Here is a 24,288-nt window from a genome sequence, read left to right as displayed (position 1 = left end):
GAGGCTCGGCCATTCGTGTAGAGGCTCGGCCACTGGTGTAGAGGCTCGGCCACTGGTGTAGAGGCTCGGCCATTGGTGTAGAGGCTAGGCCACTGGTGTAGAGGCTCGGCCACTGGTGTAGAGGCTCGGCCATTGGTGTAGAGGCTCGGCCACTGGTGTAGAGGCTCAGCCATTGGTGTAGAGGCTCAGCCACTGGTGTAGAGGCTCGGCCACTGGTGTAGAGGCTCGGCCACTGGTGTAGAGGCTCGGCCACTGGTGTAGAGGCTCGGCCAGTGGTGTAGAGGCTCGGCCATTGGTGTAGAGGCTCGGCCATTGGTGTAGAGGCTCAGCCACTGGTGTAGAGGCTCAGCCACTGGTGTAGAGGCTCGGCCAGTGGTGTAGAGGCTCAGCCACTGGTGTAGAGGCTCGGCCACTGGTATAGAGGCTCGGCCATTGGTGTAGAGGCTCAGCCACTGGTGTATAGACTTGGCCATTGACTGTAAAGGCTCAGCCATTGTGCAGAGGCTCAGTCACTGGTGTATAGACTCGGCCATTGACTGTAAAGGCTCAGACATTGGTGTAGACACTCAGGCATTTACTGCATTCAAAATAGGGATTGACACATTTCTGGATATTAAAAGAAGCAAGGGATATGGAAAAGGCAGAAAAATGGTATTGAGGTAGAAAGCCAACCATGATCTTTTCACACGGGCCAATGGCCTACTCTAGTCCCCATTTTATTATGACAATTCCATTCCATTCCTTTTCTATTACAGCAACTTATTTTTCACTCATATTCATAAGTTATTGATTTTGAGCATAAAATCTCCAATTAAAATATCATCGACAGAATTTTTGGGGATGATGGAAATGTAGATGCCCATGTCATTCTATATGAACATGGTCCTTGTTGATCTTTTAAAGAGTTAGTTTCCTTTTTTAACACGTTTTTGCCCTTGTATCATTTCACCAGTTCTGTTTCTCCATATCTATCCTACCACATCAGTTCATCATCTGAAATGTGTAAATTAGATCATTTCTTAATCTCTAAATTTAAAGAGTATTTATGCAAACTGTACTTTTAACTACTTCAGCTATACTATTTTGATAAATAGGTGGTCTTTAAAGGAACATGATTCAGAACTGAAAAATGTTGTCAAGATTAAATTTCATTAAGTTGTACATTTGTCAAACACTGATAATCCTACTAAATATTATTAGACAAAACTACAAGTTAGCTGGCAAACATACACAAGAATAATTCCAAAACTAAATGTTATTTTAATGCAGTGACCTCAATTGAATATTAATTCAGTGACTTACCTTTCTTGAATTGGAGACATAATGGTTGTTATCAGAGCTGTTCCATTCATTGGTGTTGAGGTGGTGAAGTTTGACAGTGGACAGCCTGATACTGATGTTGTGAGTAATCCCGTGAATTTATCAGCTGGTGGATAGATCTGAGCAGCAATTCCTAGCCATATCGAAAGCAACAATCCAGCAAACAAACCTACAAATGCACCCTGGCATAGACAAAAAAAAAGTAATAAAGCTTTCTATTATTTTCAGAATGCATTCTACAGCAAACGAAACAGGATAATGAATTGGAAATTTTTGACATCCATATTGCTATGGCATGTGCAATAGAATAAAACAGCATTCATCTTTCCTCAACCTTAGAGATACTACAGCAAATTCAGGAGCTGCTACTCCTGACATGAAAGGTGACCCATTAAATTATGTGCCATTATAAGCTTAATAATTATTATTATTTCTGGAGCACTTTCATACAGCTGATGTAGCTTTACAATGGGATAAAGTACAAACATGAAAATAAAAGACAAAAAGATGCTAGTTAAAAGCAAGGTTGAATAAATAGATTTTGAGTTGGTGTTGAAAAGTGTCAACTGATTTTACACCCCTTATAGTTTTAGGTATTGAGTTCCACAGTTTAGGAGTGTAATTCAAAAAAGCTGACCTGTCAATTATCTTTTGAAGGAGATTGTTTAAGTTAAAGGGACCAGTGGAAGAAGACCAGAGAGCTTATAAAACCAAAGTGATTCTGTGATGTAATCTGGTCCAAGACCATTGAGAACTTTAAAATCAAGTAAGAGAACACAGGGTAGTTAGGATGGGAATGATATGCTCCTTCATCCTGGCTTTAGTTAAAAGTCTAGCAGCGCCATTCTGAAATAGTTGAAGTTTGTCAATAGATTGGTTTGGAAAGCCAGTAAAAATTGCATTGCAGTGATCTACTCTGTCAGATATAAAGCTGTGATTTGTTTTTCAACTTCAATACATGACGGAAGCAGACGTACCTTTTCAATATTTCTGAAGTAAAGAAATAATATTTGGTCATTTTCTTTATGTAGGATTTCAAATTCAAATCTGAATCAAGAATAACACCAAGGCATGTTACTTCTGAATTTACAAGGAGAGCCAAGTTCTCAGGTTTATCAAGAAGTTATCTCTTTCAGCTTTGGGAACAATCAGAACTATTTCAGTTTTATCTTCATGCAGCTTTAGGAAATTATTGCTCATCCATTTGTTTATTACAGCCATAACAAAAGCCAGAGAAGATAGGGTGTTACCATTATCAGGCTCAACAGAGATACACAATTGTGTGTCATCTATATGGAAGTCAAGTTTCTGCTCCCTCATGAGCACGTACAAGGAAAAGAGTAGAGGACCCAAACAGATTTCCTTAGCAACACCAAAATGTACATCATATCGCTTAGAAAACTGGTCTTCAAGACAGACAAAATTTTCTCTCTAAGAAATATGAAGAAACACAAATAAGGGCACTACCAGAGAGGCCAACCCAGTTCTCAAGGTGGTCTATAAAAATGTTGTGGTCAATTTTCTTGAAGGCAGCACTTAGATCTAGAAGAATTAAAACTGAGACTCTGTGGCATCAGTGCTGAGCCTCTGGTTACAATTCTGGTAAGGGCTGTCTCCGTGCTGTGGTTTCCTCTAAAACCAGACTGAAACTTTTCTAGTTATTGTTCTCATTCAGAAAGTTGTTGAGTTAATTGAAAATAAGTTTCTCAAGAATCTTACCCAGAATGGGAAGATTTGATTTAGGCCTATAGTTAGCTGGTACCGCATTATCAAGGTTTAACTTTTCGGGTAGGTATTTGACACTCACAATTTTCAAGGCATCTGAAAATACTCCAGTTTCAGGGGATGTTAATAGTTTTAATTATTAATTTTAATTGTTAATTAAGGAATGTTAATAATTCAAACACTATTAGAAGATTATTAAACTTCTAGGGTTTAGGGTAGGGTTATAGAGTTCTGAATCAGAAATATTTAGAATTTTGATATGGTTGCCGTCTTTTTAACAAGGTTGATTACAGATGTTACCTGTATCTGTAGCTATACTCTCCCTAATGGAAGCAATTTTGTTGATAAAAAGTAACGTGAATTCCTCACATTTTGTGGCAGATGTTATTATGTATTTAATATTTCATTAATATGAATGATATTGTAAACATATTGTTTGATTAAGCATTCTTTGTTCCTTACATCATGCATTACAGGTTATATGTAAAAATACTTGAACAACATACGTCATCACACCACCATGTCATAAATAAGCGCCTTGCTAAAAGTAAAAATGAAGTTTACATGCATCTCTCAGGCTCCCTTGTTTTCCTTTCAATTAGTTGGTTTTTTTTAGCTGCAAAACATAACAGGTACTTGACTGAGATCATTATAGGTTGGGTTGGGTTTAACAATTAATTGAAAACAATATTCTTGTATCAATTCAAGAATATTGTTCTCAACTAATTGTTAAATTTAAATTGTTAAATGTAATTGACTCATAAAAGATGGAGCACTTCAAAACTAGGTAGCCATGAGATGTTGTGGATCAGCAACAGCAGGAATGTATACCATGATGATCCATAACCTAAGAGCCTGACATGCCTGTCGTTTTACCAATATCATCAAATTGGAGATCAATCGTGGTTCACTGAGCAATACAAAAGGACTTTAATACACTTAGAAGTCATGAGGTGCTAGTCGAATGAAGTTTCAATAAGCACAAGAAACTCTAAATTCCGAGAGCAGTAAACAAAGCTATGTGATCTGTGAGCAGTTTTGGGCCCCAGATCTAAGAAAGGACATACAGACATTGGAGGGAATCTAGAGGAGGTTTACAAGAATGAACCTGGAAATGTAAGTTCAAGTTTAATTGTCATCCAAACGTACACAAATACCTATGAATTCAGCCAAACAAAACAGTGTTCCTCTGGGGGAAAGGTGCAAAACAGTACACAAAGCACATGGTACATAGAGCACATTTAAGATATCAGTAAAATATAGTCACACAAAAAAGTATATGGTCCAAGACCCTGAACCTATGAATGTTGCAGCAGCCTTCAGTCAAACACAATATACGTCTTCTGCCAAGCTGTTACTGGGGGGAAGCACTGACTTCAGCTTGGATGCCGTGTCACACTGCCTCTGGTGAAGCTCACCAACTTTGACCCCTCTCTCCTGGACAGCTGTAAATAGGCAACACCATGGTTTGAGGCCTAGTCTGAAAGGCCTCGCAGCTCCCCCACTGTCTGCCAATAAATCAGTGAATTGGACTTAAAGACATAGAAACAGAGAAAATCTACAGCACAATACAGGCCCTTCGCCCACAATGCTGTGCCAAACATGTACTTACTTTAGAAATTACCTAGGGTTACCCATAGCCCTCTATTTTTCTAAACTCCATGTACCTGTCCAGATCTCTTAAAAGACCCTATTGTATCCACCTCCATCACAGTCACCAGCAGCCCATTCCACACACTCAGCACTCTCTGTGTAAAAAAAACTTACTCTTGATAGCCCCTCTATACCTACGTCCAAACACCTTAAAACGGTGCTCTTTTGTGTTAGCCATTTCAGTCCTGAGAAAAAGCCTCTGACTATCCACATGATCAATGCCTCTCATCATCTTATACACCTCTATCAGGTCACCTCTTATCCTCCGTTGCTCCAAGGAGAAAAGGGCAGTTTCACTCAACCTGTTCTGGTAAGGCATGCTCCCCAATCCAGGCAACATCTCTGCACCCTTTCTATAGTTCCCACATCCTTCCTGTAGTGAGGTGACCAGAACTGAGCACAGTACTCCAAGTGGGGTCTGACCAGGGTCCTATATAGCTGTAACATTACCTCTCAGCTCTTGGACACAGTTGATGAAGGCCAACACACCATATGCCTTCTTAACCACACAGCCAACCTGTGCAGCAATTTTGAGTGTCCTATGGACATGGACCCCAAGGTCCCTCCAATTCTCCACACTGCCAAGAGTCTTACCATTAATACTATACTCTGCCATCATATTTGACCTACCAAAATGAACCACCTCACACTTATTGGGTGGAATTCCACCTGCTGCTTCTCAGCCCAGGTGTGCATCTTATTAATATCCCACTGTAACCTTTGATATCACTCCACACTATCCACAACAGCCCAACCTTTGTGTCATCAGCAAATTTACTAACCCATCCCTCCACTTCCTCATCCAGGTCATTTATAAAAATCATGAAGAGAAGAGGTCCCAGATCAGATCCCTGCGGTGCACCACTGGCCACAAACATCCATGCAGAATATGACTCATCTACAACCACTCTTTGCTTTCTGTGGGCAAGCCAATTCCGGATCCACAAAGCAAGGTCCCGTTGGATCCCATGCCTCCTTGCTTTCTCAATAAGCCTTGCATAGGGTACCTTATCTTGCTGAAATCCATATACACTACATCTACTGCATTACCTTCATCAACATGTTACGTCACATCTTCAAAAAATTCAGTCAGGCTTGTAAGGCATGACCTGCCTTTTTGGCAAAGCTATGCTGACTGTTCATAATCATATTATGCCTCTCCAAATATTCATAAATTCTGCCTTTCAGTTTCTTCTCCATCAACTTACCAACCACTGAAGTAAGACTCACTGGTCTATAATTTCCTGGGCTATCACTACTCCCTTTCTTGAATAAGGGAACAAGATCTGCAACCCTCCAATCCTCCAGAACCTCTCCTGTCCCCATTGACGATGCAAAGATTATCGCCAGAGGCTCAGCAATCTCCTCTCTTGCCTCCCATAGTAGCCTGAGGTATATTTCGTCCAGACCCAGTGACTTATCCAACTTGATGCTTTCCAAAAGCTCCAGCACATCCTCTTTCTTAATGACTATATCCTCAAGCTTTTCAATCTGCTGTAAGTCATCCCTACAATCACCAAGGTCCCTTTCCGTAGTGAATACTTATGTATTCATTAAATAACTCCACTATCTCCTCCAGTTCCATACACACTTTTCCACTGTCACACTTGATTGGTCCTATTTTCTAATGCCTTATCCTCTTGCTCTTCATATATTTGTAGAATGCCTTGAGGTTTTCCTTAATCCTGCCCACAAAGGCCTTCTCATGGCCCCTTCTGGCTCTCCTAATTTCATTCTTAAGCTCCTTCCTGCTAACCTTATAATTTTCTAGATTTTAGAGCCTAATTACCTAGTTTTTTTGAACCTTTTGTAAGCTTTTCTTTTCTTCTTGACTAGATTTTCAACAACCTTTGTACACCATAGTTTCCGTACCCTACCATCCTTCCCCTGTCTCATTAGAAAGTACCTATGCAGAACCCCACGCAAATATTCCCTGAACATTTGCCACATTTCTGCCGTACATTTCCCTCAGAACACTTGTTCCCAATTTATGCTTCCAAGTTCCTGTCTGAAAGCTTCATATTTCCCCTTATTCCAATTAAACACTTTCCTAACTTGTCAGTTACAGCTACAGTAAAGGAGATAGAATTGTGATCACCGTCTCCAAAATGCTCTCCCACTGAGAGACCTGACACCTCTCAAGTACAGCCTCTCCTGTTGTAGGCTTATCTACATGGAGTTCCTCCAGCGTGTTGTACGTGTTGCTTTGACCCCAGCATCTGCAGTGTACTTTGTGTTTAGGCTTATCTACATATTGTGTCAGAAAACCCTCCTGAACACACCTGACAAACTCCACCCCATCTAAACCCCTTGCTCTAGGGAGATGCCAATCAATATTGGGGAAATTAAAATCTCCCACGACAACCCTGTTATTATTGCATCTTTCCAGAATTTGTCTCCCTATCTGCTCCTCGATATCCCTGTTACTATTGGATGGTCTATAAAAAAAACACCCAGAAGAGTTATTGACCCCTTGTTGTTCCTAACTTCCACCCACAGAGACTCAGTAGACAATCACTCCACGACTTCCTCCTTTTCTGCAGCTGTGACACTATCTCTGATCAGTAGTGCCACGCCCCATCTCTTTTGCCTCCCTCCCTGTCCTTTCTGAAACATCTAAAGCCTGCCACTCTAAGTAGCCATTTCTGTCCCTGAGCCATCCAAGTCTCTGTAATGGCCACAACATCATACCTCCAAGTACTGATCCACACTCTAAGCTCATTCGCTTTGTTCATGATACTCCTTGCATTAAAATAGACACATCTCAAACCATCAGTCTGAGCGTATCCCTTCTCTATCACCTGCCTATCCTCCCTCTCACACTGTCTACAAGCTTTCTCGATTTGTGAGCCAACCTCCCCTTCCTCTGTCTCTTCAGTTCGGTTCCCACCCCCCAGCAATTCTAGTTTAAACTCTCCCCAAAAGCCTTAGCAAACCTCCCTGCCAGGATATTGGTCCTCCTCGGGTTCAAGTGTGAGCTGTCCTTTTTCTACAGATCACACCTGTCCCAAAAGAGGTCCCAATGATCCAGAAATCTGAATCCCTGCACCCTGCTCCAATCCCTCAGCCACGCATTTATCCTCCACCTCACTCTATTCCTATACTCACTATCATGTGGCACAGGCAATAATCTCGAGATTAATACCTTTGAGGTCCTGCTTCTTAACTTCTTTACTAACTCTCTCTAGTCCGTTTTCAGGATATCCTCCCTTTTCCTACCTATGTCATTGGCACCAATATGTACTGTGACCTCTGGCTGTTCTCCTTTCCACTTCAAGATGTCGGGGACGCGATCAGAAACATCCTGGACCCTGGCACACGGGAGGCAAGATACCATTTGTGTTTCTTTCCTGCGTCCATAGAATCGCCTGTCTGACCCCCTGACTATAGAGTTCCCTATCTCTGCTGCCATCCTCTTCCTTTCCCTACCTTTCTGAGCCACAGAGCCAGACTCTGTGTCAGAGGCACTACCACTGTTGCTTCCCCCAGGAAGGTCGCCCCACCCAACAGTACTCAAATAGGAGTACTTATTGTTAAGGGGACAGCCACAGGGGTATTCTCTAGTATATGACTCTTGCCCTTCCATCTCCTGACTTTTATCCACTTATCTGTCTGCTGAGATCCCGGTGTGATTACTTACTTATATCTCCTCTCTATCACCTCCTCACTTTCCCTGACCAGACGAAGGTCATCGAGCTGCATCTCCACTTCCCTAACCCAATTCCTAAGGAGCTGCAGCTCACCGTACCTGGTGCTGATGACCTTCGGTTTCTGGGAGAAAAGCAAAACCAAATTTAGATGCTGGAAATCTGAATGAATCATGGAATTGGTGGTAAGTTGAGGCCAGCCTGTTGAAATTATAAAGGTTATGAGTAAAAGTTCCTGTGGCTTGTCACAACAGAGAAAGGAAGGCAGTGTGGATTCATTCCAATATCAGACCATGGGTATTTGAATTCTAACACTGGAACCTCTGATCAAAATGTGACACAATTATTAATGAAGTCCAAAGTTCAAAAGTTAAAAGTACATTTATTATCAAAGCATGTATACTATATACAACACTCTCCTTACAGGCAGCCACAAAACAAAGAAATCCAATAGAATCCATTAAAACAAAAGAAGACCATCAAACACTCAACGTGCATAAAAAACAAATCATGCCAACAATAAAGGTAGGCAAATAGCATTCAGAACTGAAGTTCACAAAAGTGAGTCCACAGACAAGCATCACTATAGCTGATTCAGAAACCCATTTGTTGCAGGCCACAGCCTCAGTTCAATGCAGAATCAAGTAAACCTCGTGAGGTGAACCAGCCCATCCCTGCCTCCGGCCCTGACACCCTGACCTTCCAATCTGGCCAGGCATTTAAATCAGCAAAACCGCAGGTCATTTCTCGCTCTTGGACCTGGGCCCTGCCATTTCAATAAGTTCTCAGGTCCAATTCTGCCACCTCAATTTGGCCCATACCTGACCTTTCTAATTTGGCGTGGCATTTAAATCAATCAAGCCTTGGGTCTTTCTTCGCTCTTGTGTCTGGGGTCTGCCTCACCTCCACTTTCCTCACCCTGGTTTGCTGCATTGAATTCCTCCAAGTCCATTCCAGCAATGGCCAAACTTTGGCTCATTTCCCACTTTCTGTCCCAGATCTAGCCACCTTGATTTGGCCCATACACACCACACCGCAACTGTCCTGCACCTTTGAGACTTCAGTTCACTCCGCAAAAATGCTAGGTTGTCCAGGCAATTGAAAAGCTCAACTCTGAGTGGGAATTTACAGGCTATTGTTTGCAGTGATTGTCTGATTAATAAAGTATTTAGTTGTTTTCTTTTATATTTATTTGCCACCAGCAGGCAGTCACTGTGCTTCACCAACACCATCTTAAAATGGAAGCACGGCCATAAAGCAGAGTTGTTGTAATTGTTTGCACAAGCTAGAATGTTTAGGTTCAAAATATTTGGTGTATCTTTTCAGATGTTTGTACCTAGACCTTCTATTTTAGTTTGAGTCTGACTACCAGTGTTGATACACTGGACATTTCGGTGTAAAACAACAAGGGTGCTGGACTTGGCTGGTATTTGCATTGTCTTTCAGTTGCACATACCTTTCACCTGTTGAAAAAGGTGGCAAATCAGCCAAGCTTCTGATAAGGGGAAAGATTCTGGTCACCTCATTAAAGAAAGAGTGTTTAAGATTTAGAGAGGAGGTTTAGCAGTATGCTGACTGGATTAGAGAGCATATTTTATGAGGATAGATCGAACAAGCTGCGTTTTTTCTTTTTGGCGCAAAAGAGCATGAGAAGTGACTTAATAGAGGTGTACAAGATGATAAGAGGCATAGATTGAGTGGACAGCCAGAGACTATTTCCCAGGGCAGAAATTGCTAATGTGTGGGGGCATCATTTTAAGGAGATTGGAGGAGAGTTTAGGAGGGAATGTCAGAGCTGGGTTTTTTAAACACTGCATGGTCGGTGCCTGGAGCAAGCTGCTGGGGTGGTGTTGGAAGCCGTTGTTGTAGTGGCACTTAAATGACTGTTAGATAGACACGAATATGTACAGAATGGAAGGAAAAGGGTAATGTACAGGCAGAAGAGATTTAGTTTAATGTGGTATCATGTTCAGCACAGACATGATGAGCCGAGAAGCCTGCTTCTGTGCTGTACAGTTCTATGTAATTTGACCTGTTGGGGAATTGGGTGTGGGATAGGCAAAAGTAGGATAGAGGATATGACCAGACATTTTTCTGTACTTTCTTTGTGCCTTAGAATTTGTAACTTCACATTAACATTACAAATCTAGATTAAATGAGAGTCTTAATACTAAAAAGCTGTAAAAATAATAAAAGAAAATTGTAACATGGTCTACTAAATTTTAGTACCTTGCCTTCCAAAGTATATTTAAAATCAGTTTCAGTCGACGATCTTACCTTCTCATTGCTCTTCGGAAACAAGGCTGCTAAAGTGAATACACCCAGAATGGGACCTTGAATTATTCCTGCTACACTTAGAGATGCCTGAAAATGACAGAAAACAGATTTACATTCAGAAAATGCATTAACTGTTTAATTGTTATTTTCTTTGCAGCTTAACAAATAATTGTCTGCTTGCATTTTAAATAGTTGTTATATATACATTTATGCACACATACATCGGGTGGTGGGGCGGAGATGAGTCTCTACTAAAGGAGGTATCAGGCACTCCTTCCCTCTGCTAGCCTACAGGTCACCCTTGGGCAAGGTGTAGCACATGATCACATGACCTGATCAGGGTTATGTGAAGCCATGGGAGCAGGTGCTAGATGACCATATGAGCAGTTGGTGCATATCACAAGTCCTGGTTGTGCAACCCCTGGCGCCAGGCAGACCATCTCTGAAAAGTATTGATAATGGCTGGGGTCACCCATCATTAGTAAAAACACTGTCCAGAAGGCAATGTCAAACCTCTTCTGTAGAAAAATTTGCCAAGAACAATGATGGTCATGGTCATTATTTGAATAGGGGCTTTCTAATTGGCTGACTCTTATCTGTAAATCTGAATGGAATGTGTCTTATCTGTGGGTATGAAAAGAGCTGACAACTAGGCAATGACTCCTTTTAGTCTTTATTCTGTTTTCAGCTACTGGATTCTGCTCCTTTCACAGCCCATTTTTCAATTTTCTTTGTTCTATTAATAAAACAATTGTGAAGCAACAAGTTTTGTGCCTCTTTCCTGACTTCCAAAAGAACCCTGGATCTAAAAAAACATCAGAATCCAACAATAGCCACATTTACTACTTTGACAGGCAACTAAAATAAACTATAGAGTAATTATTTAACATTTATGAATAAATTTACCTGAATTATATTGCCTTGTAACAGAGAAGCTACCCCAGCCAGGCCTATTGTTGCAAGTCCAAAGATCATAGCTGCATTTGATCAAAAAATAATAAATTAATCTAAGCAAGACACTACATTTTCAAATTGCATCATTGAAATTGTAATTATTTTTTTGAAATGTATTATTTATTTTAATCTAAGCTTATGTTGGCAATTTGGGGATCAAGCACCAATGTCCCCTAATCTAAAATTGGTCAGAAGTCCATAAAGAAGTATCGGACATGTATTCAACATCATGATGTATAGTTTCTAGAAAACAAGTTTTAATAATAACAAAAAAAGTTACTGCCCATTACGCTGCTGGCATTTTGGACAGCAATGAAGGTCCTCCATCTCTGTCTGTCCTCAGCCACTTTCTCAATTGTACCCCAGGTATGGATCAGGGTTCTCATTTCAGCCCGGGTGGAGACTCAGGAATACCATCACTCACAGGTATAGGACTCTTCATTGCTGTTTCTGTAACAATTTTGTTTTACCAGTCAGGGTTGGTAGCCCTGAGTTTGGCAGACCGGTAGTCCACTCTTAGTCTGGCCTCTACCCTTTGACCTGTTTGGCATAAGTGATCCTACCAAGAGTCAAAGCAACAGGCCCTGACTCTAGCCAACATACTGTAGCTCTCCAAGTCATTGAGGCAGGCAAGCCTCCAAACCTTATAACAAGGTTTTGGTCCTCTTGGAGGAGTAATGAATCATAAGAGAAAAATACACACTTCATCAAATAATAATTTCCAATAAATGTTCTGTCAGTCACTGTTGTCAACGTTCTTGTTGAACTATGCTGACAGGGTTAATCTAAAAATCATAGCAAACTAGTAAACTAAGTGATGTATTATTTCAAGATTCAAGTTTATTTATCATGCGTATATGGAAACACAGAGTGAAACGTGTTATTTGCGTTAATAACATGGAAATCCAGTAGGCAGTCTAGAGACACTGCAAAGATCTAGAGTTCTTAGGGTCAAAAATCGAGATAATGAGGAAAAGCTTTTAAAAGTTGATCTTTAGTTTGAAAAGTGGACTGAAACAAAAGCAAAGATCTTTTGTTCCCAACCAAACTTCCATTAAGTCCTGTTCAACACTCTGCACTCACTAGCCAACAGTGGCTTCTAGTCAAGCATTGCCTTGCTTTTAAGATATGTAATAACTTCTAGATTTAAAATCCTCATCATCTTGTGTGTCTCAGTGTCATACTAAAACTCTGATCATCTATAAGACCATTAGATATAGGAGAAGAAGTAGGCCATTCGGCACATTGAGCCTGCTCCGCCATTCAATCATGGGCTGATCCAATTCTTCTAATCATTCCTACTCCCCTGCTTTCTCCCCATATCCTTTGATGCCCTGGTAAATCAAGAACCTATCTATCTCTGCCTTAAATACACTCAATGACTTGGCCTCCACAGCCGCTCGTGCCAACAAATTCCACAGATTTACCACTCTCTGACTAAAGTAATTTCTCCACATCTCAGTTCTAAAAGAACATCCATCAATCCTGAAGTCATGCCCTCTTTTCCTAGAATCTCCTACCATGGGAAATAATTTTGCCGTATCTAATCCATCCAGGCCTTTTAACATTCGGAGTATTTCTATGAGATTCCCCCCCCCACCCCCCATTCTACTAAACTTCAGGGAATACAGCCCAAGAGCTGCCAGATATTCCTCATTCATTAACCCTTTCATTCTTGGAATCATTCTCATGAATCTTCTCTGAACCCTCTCCAATGTCAGTATATCCTTTCTAATAGATGGAGCCCAAAACTGCACACAATACTCCATGTGTGGTCTCACGAGTGCCTTATAGAGCTTCAACATCACACCCCTGCTCTTATGTTCTATACCTTTAGAAATGAATGCCAACATTGCATTCACCTTCTTCACATCCAGCTCAACCTGAAGGTTGACCTTTAGGGTATCTTGCACAAGAACTCCCAAGTCCCTTTGCATCTCTGTATTTTGAACTCTCTCCCCATCTAAATAAAAGTCTGCCCATTTATTTCTTCCATCAAAGTGCATGACCATACACATTCCAACATTATATTTCATTTGCCATTTCTCTGCTCATTTTCCTAAACTATCTAAGTCTCTCTGCAGACTCGCTGTTTCCTCAACACTACCCGCTCCTCCACCTATCTTTGTATCATTGGCAATTTTAGCCACAAATCCATTAATCCCATTGTCCAAATCATTGACATACATCGTAAAAAGCAGCAGTCCCAACACTGACTCCTGTGGAATTCCACTGGTAACCGGCAGCCAGCCAGACTAGGATCCCTTTATTCCAACTCTCTATTTTCTGCTGACCAGCCAATGCTCCACCCAAGCTAGTAACTTCCCTGTAATTTCATGGGCTGTTATTTTGCTAAGCAGCCTCATGTGTGGCACCTTGTCAAAGGCCTTCTGAAAACCTAAGTAAACCACGTCTACTGCATCTCCTTTGTCTACCCTGCTTGTAATTTCCTCAAAGAATTGCAGTAAGTTTGTCAGGCTGGATTTTCCTTTCAGGAAACCATGCTGGCTTTGGCCTATCTTGTCATGTGCCTCCAGGTACTCTGTAATCTCGACTCTAATAATCAATTCCAACAACTTCCCAACCACTGATGTCAGGCTAACAGGTCTATAGTTTCCTTTCTGTTGCCTCCCACTCTTCTTAAATAGCAGAATAACAAATGCAATTTTCCAGTCATCCAGTACAATGCCAGAATCTATCATAGGATTTCAGGGCAGATTCTCTGGACTACTGGATGCCCAAATAACCTAACAATTACTTCACTTCATGCCCTTTTCATGCCCTTTCATGCCCTCACTAATCAAGAATCTATCAACCCCTGAATAATATCCCATAAAACAAATATTCAAAAATAAATTTGAAGCATAGGAAATGTTAGCATAGCTCAAATGTAAGAGTTCATCACTCCAAGTACAATCAAACCATGGAATGAATGTGAACATGACAATGTGATGTTACTTTTTCTGTTTATTTCTTCATTTTTCAGATCTGCTGAAACACATTTTCTTTTACCATCAGCTGCTGACTGACCTGCCATTATTCTCAAGCATTCATTATTTGATTTCAGATCTTCACTATTTACTATACTTTTTGATGGCCTGATACGAGGAAGATCCTCTTCAGAGTCCTTACCAAGTACGACTCCAAAATACATTTGTAATTGTACAGAAACAGAAGTGAAATGAGAAGGAAAAAACAACCTAGGAGCTTTGTGACCAGAGTCTTCTTCCCGTTAGAAAACTCTTCCCAGGGTTTCCACATAGGCTTTATAAAATCTTCCACAAAGATTGCAGCCATTGCACTGATACCAGAGGACATTGTGCTGTCAACAAGAAAATTAAGTATTATACATTTTTGTTTACTATGGTTTTTTTATTATATTTTACTCAGCATTAAAACAGTTAAAGATATCGCAAAAGATATAGTTTCAAAATAATTTTATTAATTTCTAGTAAACAGCATGAATATAAAACCCAAATTCTCATTAATTTAGGAACTGTTGTTCTCTGTGTCTATTGGTTGATTTTGACTGCTATGTTTGTGTTATTCCTTCATTCGTTTTGTGCCGTGCTGTATAACATGGACGATTGTAGTCTTGATCATGATTGTTCCTGGCAAATTTGTCTACAGAAGTGGCTTGCCATTGCCTTCTTCTAGGCAGTTTCTTTACATGACAGATTAACTCAGCCATTATCAATACTCTTCAGATTGTCTGCCTGGCGTCAGTGGTCGCATAACCAGGACTTGAGATATGCATCAGCTTCTCATACAACAATCCATCACCTGCTCCCATGGCTTCTTGTGACCCTGATTGGGGGGGGGGGGCGGTGTTAAGCAGATGCTACACCTTGCCCAAGGGTGACCTGAAGGCTAGCTAATGGAAGATGTATCTCCACCTAGCCATCTAAATAATACCCAGCACAAACTAAACATTTTAAAGATCATATTTCAAAGCTCAAAGATATTTCAGATGAATTCTATTTTATTCTATTTGTTTATCAGTAGTCTCAGAAATGTGCTTTTGTTCTACTTATAATAATGTGAATGTTATTGATTAGTAATAAGATGTGCCATCTCTAAGTGTGCAAATAACCTGTAGATCAGAATACCAAAGAACTATTCCAAGTTTTGCATGGCTGTACTTCAAATACCTCAGCTGCTTTTGTTACACATAAATTAAGTCTCAGCTGCCTAAAAGCATCTTTATGTCGTATTAGCAGTGTGGCAGTGATTTGCATCCACCTGAGCTTAGAGTGACATATTACATACCTCAATGTACCACTGTATGCACTGGCAACAAAGAGTCCAGCTGCTCCAGGAACCTCATCCAAAATTTCAACAACCAGTAACGGCATCATCTTTAGGGGAAAGCACGTTAAAATAACTACTTTAAAACAGATCATGATTCTTGTTTGATTTTGTTTAATTTAGTTAAAATCTCCTTAATGCTTAGTAGACATGTTAAGATTTTTTTTTCCATTTCAGTACTCCTGATCCCCCAAGAGGACCACAATTTTGTCGAGGTTTGGAGGCTTGCATGCCTCAATGACTCAAAGTGCTGCGTTGGCTGGAATCAGGGCTTTATGCTTTGACTCTTGGTAGGGTCACCCCTGCCAAACAGGCCAAAGGGTAGAGGCCAGACTAAGAGTGTCCACCGGTCCTCCAAATTTGGGGGTTCAGATCAGGATTAACAATCCTGACTGGTAAAATAAAATTGTTACAGTAACAGCAATAAAGAATCCTTCTTTACCTGTGTGCAAAGGTCTGTGTAAAACAGAGATGGAGGACCTTCATTGCTGCCCTAAACACTAATGGTGAAGGGTAGTAAGTAGGTAGGTACTCCTGATACACTAGGAAACTGTGACCCAACTCAGAACTTTCTTCCCTAAAGTTAATGGCCTTGGGCTGTGGACATCCCAGAGAGCAAAATCTTGTCACCCATCTGAAGTTATTGAAAAGAAGTATGTAAATACATAACATGATATCCCCAATTTATATTTAGCCCATGGATCACCAAGACATAAAAGGCATGTCATGAGCATCAGCGAATCAGATTGAAGAAAGAGACTGAATGTTAAGCTAATTTTTTCCATCATTATCACCACAATGAGAACAAATTCTCCACATGTGAAGTATTAATTACCTTAACAATTCATAACGTGATATGTCACTAATTGATAAAAGGACTCAGAGGTGAAAACCAATGCTCACAGTAAGAGTAGTCTGGAGCAACAGGACACCTCAGCTGAGAACCACTTCTCCACACACACTCATCCCAATAACTAACATTTATTATTCCACGTGAATTCCACATGGAGTGGCATGACATTCCCAAAAGCCCTCAGGCTCTTAGTGTGGAATTCTGGTGTGGCTGAGGCAGAAGAGTCACATTTAGTACAAAAATTCTAAAGGATGATTTCTGCATATTCAACTGAAGATGGGTTTGGGAGCTGGGGACTGGGGAGAGGGGGAAAGAGGAAGAGTGTAGGACCAAGGACAGAATCTATTCTCAGACAAATGTGGGCTCAAACATGTGGGAATTACAGTACGTTGTCATCAAACTTAATTGACTTTGATTCAGTCAAAAGAAGAAAACATTAGAAAGTGAATTAGATCTTGGTCTAATCTGGTCTAACTTCCACTCTCATGGTAACGGGCCTGGAATTTGAAAACACCCGATGCTGAAGCCACTCTCCTCTCTTGCTTCTGCTACAGTTTGCACTGAACAGCAGGCGATAAGTTTGGTTTCTTATGATGGAAAAGGTAACAGTCAACTATCTATCTTGTTATCCATTCCAAGTAGTCTGGGCAAATGAAATACTATTTGAGCAAATGAATTCTGGCTCCGTTATATTACTCAGGCAAACATGAGGAAATCTGCAGATGCTGGAAATTCAAGTAACACACACAAAATGCTGGTGGAACACAGCAGGTCAGGCAGCATCTATAGGGAGAAGCGCTGCCGACATTTCAGGCCGAGACCCTTCGTCAGGACTCATTCCTGACGAAGGGTCTCAGCCCAAAATATTAACAGCACTTCTCCCTATAGGTGCTGCCTGACCTGCTGTGTTCCACCAGCATTTTGTGTGTGTTGCTTCAGTTATATTACTTATGGCATCATGTGATATAACAGTTAAGATTCCCTTTAAGAATATAGGTTTTTAACTAGGCAGTTTATAGCAACAATTCCCAGAGCAGCTAGAGAATTAAAATAATTAAATAATCTAGAATCTAGAATCTCATTTTTAGTTTCATTTTCTGACATTTTTCAGTTAAATGTGATTCTAGGCCCACAGGATAGTTTACTCTTAACTGTTTTCTGAAATATTAGCAAATTTTTCAAATTAAAAAGTAAACATCAGAGAAATTCTACATCATTAGGTCAACTTTGGTCAATGCAATTCTTTTGTTTTAGAATCTGTGTTGTTTTCTATCTTTTGCTTTCTTGATTTCCTCACATGCAGACCATAATCAATTCAGATTGACAACAACATCTCCTCCATGATCTCCATCAGCACAAGTGCATGAAAAGCTGTTTGCTTAGCCCCTGCTCTACTCACTTCACACTTATGACTGTGACGCTAAGCACAGCTCCAGTACCATATTTAAATTTGCTGACTTTTGTTATGGACTCACTTTCAAGGATTCCTTTTCTTGTGTTCTCGATATTTACTGCTTATTTTTTATAATAATTATTATTATTTTTGTTTATATTTGCAAGGTTTGTTGTCTTTTGTACACAGGTTGTCCGCCCTGTTGGGTGCAGCCTTTCATCGATTCTTTTATGGTTATTTGATTTACTGAGTATGCCCACAAGAAAACTAATTTCAGAGTTGTATATGTCACATATATGGTGACATTTATTATCATTTATTAACAACTTTAATCATTTGTTTAACAATTCTTCTTTCTGCTATCAATGTGCAGATTCCAGTGCGTGTTCTCACTGGTGGACAACTTACCTACTAGTCCTCAGTCAATATTACCTTTTCTAAAGAATCTTTAAATACAAATAAAAATACTCTCTTTATCTTCTCTGAATTCTTTAATATGAATGAACACTATCTACACCTGAGTTCTATATATTCAATTAGAATCTCAGTTATCTAGAAATTTCTTTCTCAAATGACCTTAAATTTTTCAAAAATCATGTTTCATTTTAATAAGAGTATTGTCATCAGAGTTTATACTGTCATTACTGTGGGAGAACTTTTGTGGTATCTTTTAGATGTGAAGTTCATCAATTTAGATTTAGTAATTGGAGATCATATCTAAACCGGAGAAATTAAACTGAGTGCATGCTCTCACAAAATGCTCATTTTAAAAAGAATTAAATGGTATTTACCTGGTTGGTGTTACTAATTTTGTTTGCCTTTATTGGATCACATGTCTCAAAAACAGCATACATAACTAAACCACACAGGCATGCTGTCGTAAGAACAATAATCATACCAATCCAGTTCAGAAATACAGCTCTGTGAAATCAGAAATGACCATTAGCAATAATGTAGAATTATTCAGTTTGTGTGATACTTACAAAGTGAGATTTCTTTTTACTTGCTTATGAGTGCTGTAAGATTGAAATCTGAATTAAATATCCTTAACCATAATTTTCAGAACTCTCAGTGGCTTCTTATCTATTTGCTGAACCACTGTTTTGACCTGTTCCCTTCCTGACCTGAACAAGGAAGAAGTTTTCCTGGTCCTCACCTCCCTTCCCCCAGCTTCATGTTTAGTGGGGCATCTTTGGAAACTTCCATCACTTTTAATGAGATTCCATAACATTTTTGGGTCTTGCCTTTCCTATCAACATTTCGGTAAAACTGTTCCCTTTGCAGCCTAATGGTTTCATTATTTTGAATGACTAACTTTTTCATGGCACTTTCCCACCAGCTTAACCCAATTCTACCACTCAGATCTAGGGGTAATTTATAGAGCATTAGGAAACTAGACCACCTGGAGCAAAACCATTTGATGCATCACTGCACAGTACAGAAACAGCACTGTGGTGGACAGGAATGTTCTAGAACAGGTCATCAAAACTGCCCAATGCATCACTGGCAGAAGCCTGCCCACCATCAAGGACATACATATATAGAAAAGTGCTGGAAAAGGGCTAGTAACATCATGAAGTGTCTCACCCACCCTGATCATGGACTGTTTGTCCCACACTCATTAGGCAGTGGGAGGAGCATCCACACCAGGACCATCAGACTTGAAAACAATTTCTTCCTCCAAGCAGTAACACTGGTCAATATCTCCACCCACTAACCCACCCTCAATCACCCCCAACCACTATTACTTTATCTTCTATCAGAGTCATACAGACACTCTCATACCTAGCATCACTTTGTGGTCATACTTTCAATCTATATACAGTTTATGTGCTATCTTATGTATTTATATTTACTGTGTTTTTATATTGTTCATTGTCTTATTGTGGTGTTTTTTTGTGCTGCATCAGATCTGGAGTATTATTTCATACTCTTTTACACATACACCAGAAATGACATTAAACAACCTTTAAATCTTGAAATCGCGATTTCACGAAAATCTGCATACTCCACCAGACATTTCTATTCGCTGCACTATAACTACTTAATCTTACCAAGACAACTTACTTCTTTGCTTCTTTTTCACTCTTACAGGCGAGGTATCTTTGTACTTGGGCTTGATTACAACTATATGTTGCGGTCCATCCAAATGTGCCTCCAACAATTATAGTCCAAAAAGTGTGCCTTCGCCTTGGATCAGGGTCAAAGCTGGAAAATAAAAACTCCTGAATTATGTGAACAACCACAACTTCCTAGGAAACCAGATTTTGTCTTTCTAAATTTAGCAAATTGATTGGTCAAAGAGTTGCTACTTGCCCACTCAGGTTCCAAAATATCCAATCTTAATTCAAAATAAGAATGGTGATGAAACAAGGGAGAACCTCATTCTCTAGTCCAATTGGAGTGCCATCACACTAAGGGTAAAATTTGGAGATTTTAAATGGGATGTTTGGATCCATGTAAGCTCAATTCCTCAGGAATAAGAGTTGGTTTATCAAAAATCTATCTTCCACTGCCTTAAAAATATTCAGATTTTAATGTCATTGTTCTTTGAGGAAGAGAATTTCAAAGACTCATAACCCTCTGAGGGAAAAATTTCACCTCATGTCTTTAAGTGGACAACCCCTTATTTTTAAATAGCTATTCTAGTCTTAAGACAGGGGTTCCCAACCTTTTAGTGCCATGGACCAATACCATTAAGCAAGGGGTCCATGGACTCCAGTTGGGATTCTGCCACAAGAGGAAACATGAACAGTAATATAATTTTGGGATATTAGACTGATGGGGAAGTAAGCTAAAATCAAATTTGTCTCGCGGTTTACAGCAATGGCATAAATTGACATCTTTCTACATCATTGGTTACATTTCAGTGTTTTCGTTGCATTGGAATAGTGCAGCCAGTATTGCACCATTTCTGGGGCATAAGCCTTCAGTAGCATAGCCAGGAGGTTGCTAGGGGTCAATTGATAGAGCAATTTACCTTGGTTCAGTCATAGAATAATCTCAACAGTAGGACAATGGGCCATCTACTTGACATCTCTGCATGAAGCTGAGTGCAGGTACTGCAGGGATTATTCAACATTCACAAGCTGAACTCTGCCATCATTGGGATGAGAATGTTATGGAGTCCTCTTCATGCTTTCCATGATTGCACGTGGCAGGACTGCAGTGTTTCACTAATTGTATCAATCAAATGCTCCTTCCGTGTTCAGCATGAACTTGACTGTGTACAACAGCTTCACCAGCTTGACAGCTTATTTTAGTTCACCTACTCTAGTTTGCTGGCATGCTCTAATCCAGGGGTCCCCAACTCTTTTATACCATGGAGCCTTACTGTTAACCAAGGGGTCTGTGGACCCCACATTGGGAACCACTGCGCTAATCAATGGCCAATGTTGATCCACTGACTTTTCAGATTGGTAAAATGAAGATATGCCAGGCCATCAGATTATAAACTGTTACGATCCTTTTCCCCACCCATAATACACTAAAGTACTCACTCCAAAAAGTTAATGCGGCTGCCATTCTCAGCAATATTCCAAAGTTTTTCAAACCCACCAATGTGAATTGATCCCTGAATCAGGACTGTCAGAAGGCCAATAATCATGATGCACAGCTGGAAAACATCTGTCCACACAACAGCTTTGATACCACCCTGAGAGGACATTGTAAAGCATAGATTCAAATTAATTGCCATATTTGAGATAAGGCTAAGAAAAAGTTTTATAAATTAAAATTGCTAGATCGATCTCACCATGTCCTTTGAGGTTCATGTGCAATTTAATTACATTCAAACAGAATACATTAAATTCTCTGCCTGTAGAACACACAACTGAGCTGAAGCAGACATTGGGGTCAAGAATTTCTCTAAACATGTCTCCACATATACAGATTTCCACTACACTATCAGTAACTATATGTGGCTGCAGGAAAACCATAGCTAAGTCAAGCAAGCTGCTTCCATGACCATAAGACCATGAGATATAGGAGCAGAATTAGACCATTTGGCCCATCCAGTCTGCTCCACCATTTCATCATGGTTGGTACATTTTCCCTCTCGACCCCAATCTCCTGCCTTCTCCCCATATCCCTTCATGCCCTGACCAATCAAAGATCTATCAACCTCTGCCTTAAATATACATAAAGACTTGGCCTCCAAATCTGCCTGTGGCAACAAATTCCACAGATTCGCCACTCTCTGGATAAAGAAATTCCTCCTCATCTCCGTTCTAAAAGGAAGCCCCTCTATTCTGAGGCTGTGTCCTCTGGTCTTAGACTCTCCCACCATAGGAAATATCTTTTCCACATATACTCTATCAAGGCCTTTCACCATTTGATAGGTTTCAATGAGGTCAGCCTCATTCTTTTAAATTCTAGTGAGTAGAGGCCCAGAGCCTTCAAATGCTCCTCATATAACAAGCCTTTCAATCCCATAATCATTTTTGTGATCCTCCTTTGAACCCTCTCCAACATCACCACATCCTTTCTTAGATAAGGGACCCAAAACTGCTTACAGTACACTAAGTGAGGCTTCACCAGTGCAGCAAGTTAAGCAACTAAGCTTGGACCATGAATACTGTACAGAATACTATTTGCCAGAAAATAATCTATGCATCTCTCTGACATCTTAACAACTTTACAAATACAAATACTTTATTGTCACCAAACAATTGATACTAGAGCGTACAATCATAACAGTGATATTTGTTTCTGCGCTTCGCACTCCCTGAGGTACAAATCGAAGTAAATATAATAAAAATTTAAATTATAAATCATAATTAGAAAATAGAAAAGGGAAAGTACGCTAGTGCAAGTCAGGTCCAGATATTTCGAAGGTACAGCCCAGATCCGTGTCAGGATCTGTTCAGCGGTCTTATCACAGTTGGAAAGAAGCTGTTCCCAAATCTGGCCGTATGTATCTTCATGCTCCTGAACCTTCTCCTGCAGGGAAGTGGGACAAAAAGTGTGTTGGCAGGGTGGGACTTATCCTTGATTATCCTGGCAGCACTGCTCCAACAGCATGTGGTGTAAAGTGAGTCCAAGGATTGAAAATTGGTTTGTGTGACGTGCTGGGCTATGTTCACGATCTTCCGCAGCTTCTTCCAGTCTTGGACAGGACAACTTCCATACCAGGTTGTGATGCACCCTAGAAGAATGCTTTCTACTGTGCACCTATAAAAATTAGTGAGGGTTTTAGGGGACAGGTCAAATTTTTTCAGCTTTCTTAGGAAGTAAAGGCACTGGTGGGCCTTCTTAGCAGTGGACTCTGCTTGGTTAGACCAAGTCAGGTCATTTGTAATATTCACCCCGAGGAACTTAAAGCTTTTGACCTGTTCCACTTGTGCACCACAGATGTAGATGGGGTTGTGCGGTCCGCTACTCCTTTTGAAGTCAACAACCAATTCCTTTGTCTTGCTGACATTGAGGGATAGGTCATTGTCTTCGCACCATGCCACCAGGTTCTTAATTTCCTCTCTGTACCCAGACTCATCATTACCAAAGATGCGGCCTACAATTGTGGTGTCATCAGCAAACTTATATATATAGAGCTCAATAGAAACTTGACTACATATCATGGGTGTACAGTGAGTACAGCAGGAGGCTGAGTACACAGCCTTGTGGGGCACCGGTGCTCAGAGTGATTGCAGAGGAGAGCTTGTCCCCTATCTTTATAGTCTGGGTCCTGTCTGTGAGTAAGTTGAAGATCCAACTGCAGATCTGAGTGCTGAGACCCAGGTTCCAGAGCTTATGAATCAGTTTATTTGGAATGATGGTATTAAAGGCAGAGCTGTAGTCGATGAAACGGAGCCTTACATATGTGTCTTTATTCTCCAGGTGTTCTAAGGAGGAATGTAGTGCCAGAGAGATGGTATCTGCCGTTGATCTGTTGCTCCGGTAGACGAATTGCAAAGCGTCGAGGCTGACCAGTAGGTTATGGTTGATGTGTGCCATAACCAATCACTCAAAGCACTTCATAGCAGTTGATGTTAGAGCCACAGGTCAGTAGTCATTCAGGCATGCCACCTTGCTTTTCTTCGGCACCGGGATTATCGTTGCCTTCTTAAAACATGAGGGGATCTTAGACTGAAGCAGGGAGCAGCTGAAGATGTCAGCAAACAAACTTTTCTTCTCTACTGACATTCCCAAAATTAATTTTC

At 40.4% G+C, this 24,288-nt stretch overlaps 1 protein-coding gene across 1 annotated transcript in view; it reads right to left on the bottom strand.

Moving 5' to 3' along the window:
- Window positions 1–24,288, bottom strand: part of LOC132379912 (sodium-coupled monocarboxylate transporter 1-like) — a 58,387-nt gene that overhangs the window by 12,806 nt on the left and 21,293 nt on the right. The window contains exons 5-12 of the mRNA XM_059948254.1: window positions 21,631–21,785; window positions 20,198–20,338; window positions 18,922–19,051; window positions 15,846–15,934; window positions 14,777–14,898; window positions 11,529–11,599; window positions 10,623–10,709; window positions 1,303–1,502 (exon numbers count right to left, since the gene is read on the bottom strand). Of these exons, the coding sequence (XP_059804237.1) occupies window positions 1,303–1,502; window positions 10,623–10,709; window positions 11,529–11,599; window positions 14,777–14,898; window positions 15,846–15,934; window positions 18,922–19,051; window positions 20,198–20,338; window positions 21,631–21,785 (995 nt within the window). The remainder of the gene's footprint in view (window positions 1–1,302; window positions 1,503–10,622; window positions 10,710–11,528; window positions 11,600–14,776; window positions 14,899–15,845; window positions 15,935–18,921; window positions 19,052–20,197; window positions 20,339–21,630; window positions 21,786–24,288) is intronic.

This window comes from Hypanus sabinus, chromosome 23, assembly GCF_030144855.1.
Source record: "Hypanus sabinus isolate sHypSab1 chromosome 23, sHypSab1.hap1, whole genome shotgun sequence".
Lineage (NCBI taxonomy): Eukaryota > Metazoa > Chordata > Chondrichthyes > Myliobatiformes > Dasyatidae > Hypanus > Hypanus sabinus.
The sequence above is the reverse complement of the archived record's forward strand: the minus strand, read 5'-3'. Positions and strand labels throughout refer to the sequence as shown.